This window comes from Phalacrocorax carbo, chromosome 9, assembly GCF_963921805.1.
Source record: "Phalacrocorax carbo chromosome 9, bPhaCar2.1, whole genome shotgun sequence".
In the NCBI taxonomy this organism is placed as follows: Eukaryota; Metazoa; Chordata; class Aves; order Suliformes; family Phalacrocoracidae; genus Phalacrocorax; species Phalacrocorax carbo.
This window is the reverse complement of record NC_087521.1, coordinates 5584344-5595620: the sequence shown is the minus strand read 5'-3', so window position 1 is coordinate 5595620 and position 11277 is coordinate 5584344. Positions and strand designations below refer to the sequence as shown.

At 38.6% G+C, this 11277-nt stretch overlaps 1 protein-coding gene across 1 annotated transcript in view; it reads right to left on the bottom strand.

Moving 5' to 3' along the window:
• Nucleotides 1-2838: 2838 nt before the first annotated feature.
• AQR (aquarius intron-binding spliceosomal factor) overlaps nt 2839-11277 on the bottom strand; it is a 57790-nt gene continuing 49351 nt past the window's right edge. The window contains exons 31-35 of the mRNA XM_064460174.1: nt 9408-9578; nt 8574-8659; nt 7595-7769; nt 6526-6639; nt 2839-3360 (exon numbers count right to left, since the gene is read on the bottom strand). Of these exons, the coding sequence (XP_064316244.1) occupies nt 3112-3360; nt 6526-6639; nt 7595-7769; nt 8574-8659; nt 9408-9578 (795 nt within the window). The 3' untranslated portion in view covers nt 2839-3111. The remainder of the gene's footprint in view (nt 3361-6525; nt 6640-7594; nt 7770-8573; nt 8660-9407; nt 9579-11277) is intronic.

The following is an 11277-nucleotide window of genomic DNA, read 5'->3' as shown; positions in this document are numbered from 1 at the left end:
TGTACTCCAAATCAAAGCCTCAAGAACTTCTCAAGCACTGCTACATGAAAAACATGATTTTCCAGACTTTTGAAAAATGCATTCTCCTAATGCTATCATGTCCCTGAAGAAAGTAAAGGTCAACATAGGGAAGATGGCAGCAAGGTGTATTGGGTTCACATGGCAAGGTTTTGGTAGTGGGGGGGGCTACAGGGGTGGCTTCTGTGAGGAGCTGCCAGAAGCTGCCCCCGTGTCCGATAGAGCCAGCGCCAGCGGCTCCAAGACGTGGCTGAGCCCATCAGCAACAGCGGTAGCACCTCTGGGATAACGTATTTAAGAAGTGAAAAAAAAACCAGCCAGAGAGAGGAGTGAGACTATGTGAGAGGAACAGCCCTGCGGGCACCAAGGCCAGTGAAGGAGGAGGGGGAGGAGGCGCTCCGGGCCGGAGCAGATTCCCCTGCAGTTAACAGGGGAGCAGATACCCACCTGCAGCCCGAGGAGGGCCCCACAATGGAGCAGGCTCCTGGCAGGACCTGTGGCCCCATGGAAAGCGGCAACCACGCAGGAGCAGGTTTTCTGGCAGAGCTTGTGACCCCCATGGGGGACCCACGCTGGAGCAGTCTGTTCCTGAGGGACTGCAGCCCGTGGGAAGGGCCCACACTGGAGAAGTTCGTGGAGGACTGTCTCCCGTGGGAGGGACCCCACGCTGGAGCAGGGGAAGAGCGTGAGGAGTCCTCCCCCTGAGGAGGGAGGAGCGGCAGAGACAGCGTGTGATGAATTGACCTCAACCCCCATTTCCTGGCCCCCTGCAATGCTCGGGGGGAGGAGGTAGAGAAATAGGGGGTGAAGCTGAGCCCAGGAAGAAGAGAAGGGCGGGGAGAAGGTGTTTTAAGATTTTATTTTATTTCTCATTATCCTACTCTGATTTGATTGTTAGTAAATTTAGCTAATTTCCCTAAGCTGAGTCAGTTGTTTCTGTGACAGTAATTGGTGAGTGACCTCTCCCTGTCCTTACCTTGGCCCATGAGCCTTTCATTATATTTTCTCTCCACTGTCCAGTTAAGGAGGGGGAGTGATAAGAAGGCTTTGATGGACACCTGACATCCAGCCAAGGTCAACCCACCACACAAGGATAATGAACCACTTGCTCAGCTCAAGCCAACTCAAAAAACCCCTCCATCTTTCACAGGTGGTGCTTGGTCCCTCAGCAAACAGCATATTAAGGCTGTCCAAGCTTTTGGAATTGGTTGCAGGTCAATTGCCTCTTCCTGCACCTTACCCAGAAACAATTTCATTCCAGCTCTGCTCACCATTTTAGGGCAATGCTGAAGTCTAGGGTGACTCTGATCTTGGGACTGAGCCAGAAGTGACCATGCACACCTGGGGCCTGCACGCAGGTGTGCGCACTGTGCAAACTCACAGTGCATAAATCAAAAAGGCCATTGCAGCTCCTTTCAGCTGTGGGTGCTTGCAGACACTCTGTCCAAGTTATTGGTAGAATCTGTCAGTTAAATTATCTACTTTAGAAGAAAAACCTCCAGAATCATTTCCCAATTCCTAAAACACTAAAGCACAATAAATTATTGTAAGACTCAAATATTTAAGGCCCTGTATTATTTGACCCTGCATGACCATGTGAATGTTACTACATGAAACTTATCACCCAAATATTCAACACTAACATTTGTTCTCCCAAGGCAGACAATTTGGTAATAAAGAGTACACTCCCTTCCAACCAAAAGAAACAACGAAAGAACACATTCTGCTCCAATGATTAGTCTTCTTGTTTGAGAAAACTTCATTTTAGTGAATGAAAAACATAAGAGAACAGTTGTGTACCAATAGCAAGTATTAGGATTTCTTACTCCTGAGCTCTCCTCTAACGATGGGGGGAGCATGATTTCAGGGGGAGGAGAAAAGAAGATCTCTGCCTGCACGCACAAGTATGCAACAGATGTGTTTCGTGGAGCTTGGCTTACTTTATTCTATTTTTTCTTTCCTGATTATACTACAAAAATATTAATAAAGAACTTCAGTGCTATTAATAAAAGCTTGTAAGTTAATTATTCTCTAGGCAATTTAATGAGGAAGTCCTTCTGGCAGCTTCACAACCGTGACACCTGAAAACCCAGCATTTTCCCTTTGCCAGCAATAAAAGTGTTTCTATGGCTATTGCTTTGCTTGAAAATCTACTTGGAAATTCCTACGTCTCATTGAACCACTGAATAAATTGCCAAGTTGGCAGGCATTCTTAATGAACCAGGGAAAAACCTTTCTCTGATCACTTTATGAAAGATGTACACTTGGAAGTGACCCTAGAAAATCCACTCAACCACGACGTCATTACTATCAATACTGTATGTTTCACAAATCCTGCATTCCGTGAACTACTTTCATTTTTTTCCCTTGTGTTGCTTTATCCTGGGTAATTACGGTGTCCTCTTAAAGCAAAAGTAGTTTATTTCAAAACACTTATTTAAAAAACAGTGCTGCATCCTCACTTCTTCTGTAAACAGCGATCAATTAAAAACCTTGGCAGAAGTCAACAATGAGAAATTGCCACAAGTACCTGGGCCTTATGAAATTCTGAGAACCTGCTATGGTCCCAATTCAATAAACCTTTTAAACGTTTCCAAGTCCAATGATAATTCACATTTCTCAGACATACAATTAAATCTTACTGAATTTGAGCCCACGCCTAAAACACCATCTCAGTGCATACAAGCACAGCCGTGTGCAAGGAATTCTCCACTGCAAAATATTAAGGAAACTATAAAGAATGTCTGCCCCGTATTGAATATAATCAGCGAGGTTTAATGGATAAGTCAGTGACTGAATTAAAGGTCAAATATTCAAAACTGGTATAAAAAGCATGTTTACTAAACAATTTATGAAAAGGAAACTGTATCATGTGAGGCCATTAAACAAATTACTGATACTGACAAGAACTCAGTGAAATGTTTGTCAAACATTTTGCTTGTCCACAAAGTCTTCAGTGAAAAATATGCCAAACAGGTCACATTACACAAGCAACCATTTTAAAAAGTCAATGTTAAAATAGCAATTATATTCCTAACTGCTTTTTTCCCCCATCCGTTTTCCAGAACATGTAGAGGACAAACATCATGTGGATCACTTTTCAGTCTCATTCTCAGGTTCACTGTCTCCACTATCACTGTCTCTTCCAGGGTGTTCTGGCATTGTTCGATGTTCATCCACTTCGGCCACTTTCAATTCTCTCTCCTTTACCGTTTCTTCCCCTACCTTATTTTCTTCTTTTTCTGCATCTTCCTGCATGCCTTGCACTTCACATTCCACTTCAGTCTCTTGAGTTTGAGCAGTTTCCGGTTCTTCAACCATGGCAGGTGGGGGCAGTAAACGCTAGATGATTAAAAAAAGAAAGGATTTTCAGTTTTTACAACAAATGCATTTATTTGGGCATCTATTCCTATTTTAGCTTGAACTGGTCAACGTTACATCTGGGATTTTGCATCAGATAACAAGTTAACAATGAAGACTTAAAATTTAGAAGCCCTAAACATTTGTAGGCACGTAACTCCACTATAAAAAAAAAATTAAGAATCATCTTGTCTCATACAATGGTCGTCTTAGACACATTTTTTTCCCTGAAAAGAGGGTGTTGAAAATTCAGTATTTCCAATTTTAGGATATAAACCACATTTCGTTATCCCAAACCGCCGGACAAGTAATAGGACTTTGATAAATCCCTACTTGGAGCAACCAGCACATTCCTACTGTAATCTCATCTACTTCCATATCAAACTCCTAGATATGTTTAACTTGCTTTTTGAGGCCTTTAACAGGCCTGTATTTAAGACCTCATTCCAGTAATTTCCCCTTGAAACATCTTATAAACAGCTACGTGAATGTTATCTGTACTTATACACGCTACATCCACAGCTGTAAGTGTAGAACAACACAAGTTCCAGTAACAGTTAAAGCAATGCTTAGATATTTTTCACATAATACTTCTGTAAAGCTACTTCAGTATATTCAGAGAGTTTTGCTCGCAACCAAAATGGTAGTTTGCAAAACATTATAAGCAGCAATGGTAGCCATATTACAGACTTCAGAAAAAAAATACCAACACCACAGTGAGCTGAAGAGGAATGCTATACAGCTCCAGGCCGTACAGAAACAATCGTACTTCTTGCAGCCTGATATTACTTAATGACACGACGTATATTTCCTTGGAACACTATGAAGCATTTCAATGAAATGATAAGCCTCCCATGGATGATTGTTTAGTTTGTTTTGCTTAAAGGCAACTTGGCTTCACATGACAAATTAAGTGTTTAATTTCAGTGAAGTCTTATCTTCAATTAGGTGACACTAATAATACAAATTTCTGACAAGCGTAGACAAATCTATGAAGCAATTATGACTACCAGCAAAGATATGAAAAGCATTTTTTATAGACTTTGAAATTATCATACTGGTCCCTATAATCCATCTCTGAACAGAAGAAAGCGTATTGCAAAACCAGAGATCCTTTAATTACAGAAGGATATTCTTGATGCATGAGACAAACTCAGATTTCTGTGATTTAATTAGATGCATGTTGTGTTTCATGACCACTACTGTTAAGACTAGGGTAAAGGGAAAAGAAAGGAAAAATATAATTTAGTGCTAAATAGGGTAAAGGAAATTTAATTCCTGCCTTTTTTTTTTCTTCGTAGTTCACTTTTTGGTTTGTGCTGCAAGGAGAATGTTATTCATTGTCAGAGTAGGAAAACAGCAGCTTTGTAACTAATTTTAGCTAGCAATGCATAAGATTAGGATGCTACACAGAATAACTGGTATTAGCAGAAGGATTGGGTCCATATTTGATTAAGGTGTCAAGCAAAAAATTTGGTAAAATTTAGATGCTACCATCTCCTTTTCAGGACATGTATACACTTCTCTGTTTTGACAGGGCTATTTATTTGCCTCTGAATGTGACCAACTGCACAGTCCACCAAGTCTTTATCACATAGGATCTGCACGGTTGAAAGATCTCCAACTATATTAGACAAACTGGCTCCAAAACAAGTCTCATTATGTGCTTACAGGACTGGGTTTCTAACATAACAGTGTGAGCTTTCACTACTTGTAACTAATTTTTTTTTAAAGAAGAGTAGATTTTAGTAGTGTCACTCCTCTTTCTCTATCCCCTTTTCTTTACAACAGACAGATAATTAGAGCACTTCCCCAAAATAGTGAAGAAAAATCCTGTCCACCTGGCATAGGCTTTTTCTGGGTAACAAAATGCTTCTGGCTGAACCTATGCCTCCCAGAAGAAAAAAAAAAGTAATCCAAGATTCACTGGATATGAACTGTAGAGGAAAATATATTTTCTTTCTGGAAGTCTAACTTTCAGTTAAAGGAGAAGTTTTGGGTTCTGATCTCTACTGATTACACTGTTCCATATTACAGGAAACAGAGGGAGAAACGAAGGGGCAAGGGAGAAACGAAGGGGCGTGACAGAGAAACATCCTTGCATTAAAAAACAGATCCTAGACCTCACAGACTAAGCTGTTCAAGGATACAGAGCTCATGCTCACACTCTCTTCCCACAGCCAGCTAATACAGAATGAGTAGTGTTCTTTTGTATGAATTTCTTCCACTTTTGGAAATCCTTCAGAAGAGCAAAAACCAACAAGGGAACTTCAGAGTACCATGAAAGAACAAATTATAGGTAATATAATCATGATACACCCAAGTGTATCAAGTGAACGCTGATGCAGTTGAGGGATAGCATTTAAGACCTCTCCCTTTCTGTTTACTATCAATAACCTCTAGGCATCTACAGATGCAAATATGCTGAGTAAAGGCAGCTTTCTGCTCAGTATACTATCTAAACTACCTTAAAGCTCTGCTCACATAAATAAGACAAGGTGTTTCTGTTGAGTTCTGAATTCTGCTTCGGGGATTAAACACTAGCAAAATTAGGTACACAAGTGAGAAAGCATCCACAACTGCTTCCAGCCCCGTGCTATTTTGCTTGATGCTGAACTAGTGCTGAAAAAAAATTGCTCCAGGATAAAAACACTATAGCTGCTAACCAGCCTGGATAATGCAGCAAGCTAACATGGATAAAATGGTTCCGAGACACGATCTGGTCTTTCTGTACACCGCAGGCTTGTCATGAAAACCTCTAATACACAACATTATTGCACCATGCAGTGGTGCTATAATACCACTAGCTAAACTTACCTAAAACATACCACACAAGTTTACTTCAAGTGAACACTAGACAGGCTAGTTCTTTAGTATTAATGAGGAATTCCTGGGCCCAGACAGAGCCATGTCTAGCACTCAGCATCAGTTAGTGCTGGTTGTAGGGCCTTAAATTGGGGCTTAAATTACTAAAATCTTGCAGTAGCAAGAACTGTGAAGACCTCAACATTCTCACTCTCAGTCAAAAAACACTCTTTAATATTAAACGTAACAGGAAGAGTCTCAAACCTCAACAGCATCTCATGCCACTTACTAAAAACAATTTTGTTTTAAATGCACACCTTCCGAAAGTTAGAAGGTCCTTACCTGTTGGTAGTGGCGTGTACTCTGTATCATGTGCATATACATATTGTACACAAAGTTAGCCATTTGAGGCATGTTCTTAATAACATGTATTTGGTGAGATGGCCTTTCTCCATTCTAAGGAAAGGAAAAAAAAAAGTAGACATTCAGTAAGCAAAGCAAACCAATCATTATTCAAAGGTTATTTAACTATATTAGAAAATATAAAACCCAAGAAATTAAATAATGCCTTTTAAAGAAAAAAAGCTAAATTCTTTGGAAAGATAAGAATTGTAGCTCTTACACTTTGGGGAACTGGATTAGTCATGATATTGCAGCCCAAAGAAATTTCAAAAGGAAAGGCTGGGTTCTGATGCTTTCCACTGAAGGGCTCCCCCCCAGACTTGTCAACAGCACTTAAGACCAGGGAAAGATCTGAATTTTGAGTAGGTGTAGGCACCCCTTCTCAAAACTCCAGGAAGCAAAGCAGATATGCTCCTCCATTTCTTCATTTAGCATCCTACTCTGTCTCCTGTGCTTTGATGCCTGAAACAAGCCCTTCCCTAAATATCTAGTCCAGTACTACAAGTTACATTTTCACACTTGTGAACCTAGCTCAGCAACAAAACTCTTTTGTGATACTGGACCCAAATTCAAAACAAAAAACAAACATTAATGGGTTATCCTGAATTACTCAGTCAAATGTAATTTTACCTCTTTTAATGGAAGTGATTAGCTTTGTGTGGCTTTTTTTTTTTTTTGAGAAAAAAAAACATTATTCTGTTTCATAACAAGATCAGGAATACGTAACACTAAAAAACGTAGCTATTTATCATAAATGAAAAATACTGAATCACTTACACAGGCAGAATTAGGAAAAAGTAGGCACAAGAGTTACATTGATAACTAAGTTTTGTGGAAAATCAATTAAAAACAGCTAGTGTGTATCATATAATAAACTCCAGGGACATAATTATCCAAGAGGCACTGGTTTAGCAGAGAAGACAGTCCCGCCTCTTACAGCTCACTCAAAAAAAGCTGGCAAATATACACACCCATTACAGAGAGCAAAATTCAGAGCAACTACTCTTACCTGTCTTGCTGTTGGAAAACATTCTGTGGGAATGATATGGAGGTGAAGTGGTCGAGCTGTGAGTTGGCTAAAAGCTGGAGTTAGCTCAAAACAGTTCTGAAACAGCGATACCCTTGCAAATATATAAAGCCCAAGCCTGGCTCTTGACATGGCAACGACTAATCGTCGGACATCCCTTCAGAAAACAAACAAAAATTAATCATGTTCTTCTCACTGATGACAGTTGCAAATAAAAATAGCTAGGAGTATACAGAAGTCTTAAAGGAAATATAACTGCTAAATACTATTTTGTCTTTAGTTTTTTTCCCTACATAATGTTTCAGTAACTATCAAATACTAGAACCATTATATAAAAAGAGGTACCAATAATGATATTAAAAAATCACCCTTTACTATTTTCCTAGACATCAGAGGTAAAGATTTACATTGAGACCAAATTACAATAGCATTTCTGTAGCCCTGAACGAGTAAACATGAGTTTGATAACTCATCTAACTACTGCTGAATAGCCTAGACTTCCCCCACGCCAAAACCAAAGCGCTGCAAACATTCTAGACTACACATCATATCGCAGTGCATTTACTTATTTACTTTACACATGCAGCGATCAAACACTTCTGATAAAAAAACATATAAATAGCTCACTTACAGGAAAGAATCTATAAGAAAATTTAAGCCCGCATTTGTTCAACAAGAATTACATTCCTACCATTCTACTAGGGTGAAACCAAGTTCAGCCTATCTGCAGTAATATAAACTAATTATAGTATAAGAGCCATTACTAAAAGATAAAGTGGTTGTGAAGAGTATACCAGACAGTTATTAAAGTATGTCCGAACTTCGTTCAATACATAGCATTAAACTTCCTTTCTACTACATACTCAAGTAACTGAACGCTTCTGTATAATGTACTATAAACATCTTTCCAATACAGAAAAAGAGTAGCTTAACGACACTACAAGAGTATCTTCTTACATACCTAAGGTGGCCTACAGCTTTGGTACGCACTAGTGAAAGGAGAATATAATCATTTTGCTGACCTTGAAATCTGTCCACAGTTGTTACCTAAAGAATCAAAAACCAAGAAAAAGCCTCCATAGGTTAATCTTTGCAGTTTCAATTAAAACACAACACCAAAATTTTAACATCAACTTCGGATTGAGACTGCAATAAATGTGAAGAGAAAAGAAAATGCCTTAACTCTGTTTTAGTTGACCTCTAATCAAAAGTCATCAGCTTGTTCTTTCTGGGAGATGTTGAGAGGAGGATTTGTCTGACTGTGTACTGATCCTGTTACGTTTTTATTCAATTCAGACAGCTAACAGTGGGGTGCTAATACCAAAAGATTGTGGAAAGCCATCAGTTTTCTAATACAGAGTTTTAACCTGCAGAATTAGACCAGACTTTTATAACTATGTTTTTAATATGTTTCATCAGATTTGTCATCATACATTCTATCAAATCGTTTCCAGTCTGGGTGGATATTCCTAAAGGTGTGGGTTTGGGTTGGTGTTTGGGTTTTTTTGGTTTTTTTTTTTTTGGTTGTGGATTTTTTTTTGTTAGGACAAAAATAAGTGACAAATAAAAGTTATTCTCTCCTACACAGTCTGTAGCCTTTCCAAGTTTACTGACTTCAGTTTGTATGTCAAGTTGACAGGCAGAAATAAAGGCACTACTCTACGAAATTAAATAGAATGCGGGTTAATAAATGTGTAGTTAACCAGGGAATACTTGCGCAGAAAGCTGTGAATCTATTAATCTGTTCTATAATATGACAATTTAAAAACAATGACTGATCTGTTTTTAAAGTCACCTTGTTTGGCCGTCCAATCAGTGGATTATTTCCACACCGCTGATTAATGACATCACGAATCAGGTGTTTCTGTCCATTGTATGTTGTCAGGATACTTATCCTGTCTGCAGGATAACCAAGCATGCACATATACATGAAGAGTGCTACAACATACTCTGCTTCACCAAGATTCTTAAGTTTAAAAGAGGAGAGAGAAAAGACAAAAAAAACACAAACGAAGAAAAAAAGGGAGTTAGTCAACTTGAATGAATAACATCTGTGACATTATCACATATTTAGACAAAAATCTCAGTGCTGAGAAATGTCTACAGAGCTGATATTCATTTGCTCACTTAAAAGCCATTTTGAAAGAACAAAAGCACCACAAGTAGGTTTAATAACTTCATTCAGATTCCTCTTCAGAGAACTACCGAAAATCTCTATATTACTGTTAGTCATTGATTGACACTTTGCATATCTACTCAGAAGCTCCCAGTTTTATTTGAATTCAAGATTAAATATTTATTAGTCCATTTAAATTATACTCATGAGCTCTTAAATATCTATACATTTGTATATAAATGCATTTATATACTTACAGCTGTTTGCCCAACAGAACTGCCACCTTAACTGTATTGGTTGAGTTCTGTAATAGTACAATGTTTCATTTTGCCTTCTTAAAGTTACGTGTTATTTTGTATTTTGTAAGGTTTTTTTCTGTGCCATTACTAATAATAAATGTCTGTCCCAAGGCATCACTCTTCTGGGTGTAGGAAGTTCTGTCCTATTTCCAGACTGAAGCTATTCACAGCCTGTTTAAATCCCCTTCCCACCGATAAAAATGATCTTTCAGGCTAAAAAGTTATTCTCAATTGCTGACATTTATTCCTGCTCTATTTATACTAGGAATCTTATCCCCACTTGGTGTATGTTTGACTAGGCTAGACATACCAGCCTCCTTTATTTCTTCTTCTTCAGTGGGCTATGCATTACTTGGAAAACGCAGTTGCTACACATACCAAACACCTGTGGGCGTAAAGCTATTCTACAAATCTTAATCCCCTTTAAGTCTGGAAATGCCCAACTTCACAAAGAGAGAAATAATACATGGCAGGAGTTTGTTCTCTCATGAAAACCCATGCCATGCCACCAACATAGTCTGCTAATATCTGCCCATCCTCAAGATCATGACACAAAAATAACTGTAGGACATATTATAAGAGTTTGCTCATGAAAGCACTGTTGTAATGATAAAGGCGTTCTGTGTCCTTGCCTGAGTGTTCTCAGTCGTCTTTGGCCCAGGAGCGGACTAAAGCAGTGCCAGGTTCTCAGTTACCAGAATCCTGTTTTCAAGGCACTAATTTCAGCCGTTCCACAGGACAACTTTTTACTACTTGTACATTACAGTGTTACAGCTTAGAAAACAAAATCATAAGAAACTCTCCCCCCCAGAACAACCCTGTCCTCAAATGAGAAATAAGAAATAGTGGATTATGGCTCACCATGGCTTTGTTCATTAACAGCACACTAGTTTGTATTTAAAAAAAAAAAAAAGGTGAGAGAAACCCAAGCATAAACTATGAATCCCCCTCACACCTTTTTAAAAAATAGATTAACATAACTCTCAGTGATCTTCACAGGGAAAAAATGAGCACGACTATTTTAATCTTAAAGTATATTGTTTGCTTTCTGTGATATTAAACAAAATAAGGTGTTAATTCCCTGTTTGAACTAAACTCATTAACTTGCACACAGCTCCAGCCTCTGACTTTGCCAAAACCCAAACTGGTAATTTAGGCACCAGAGTTTGTTTTCATCACTGTTTTTGAAACAAAACAAAAAAACAAAGAGGACTGAAAATAGAAGCATCTCATTACAAGCATAAAAGGTT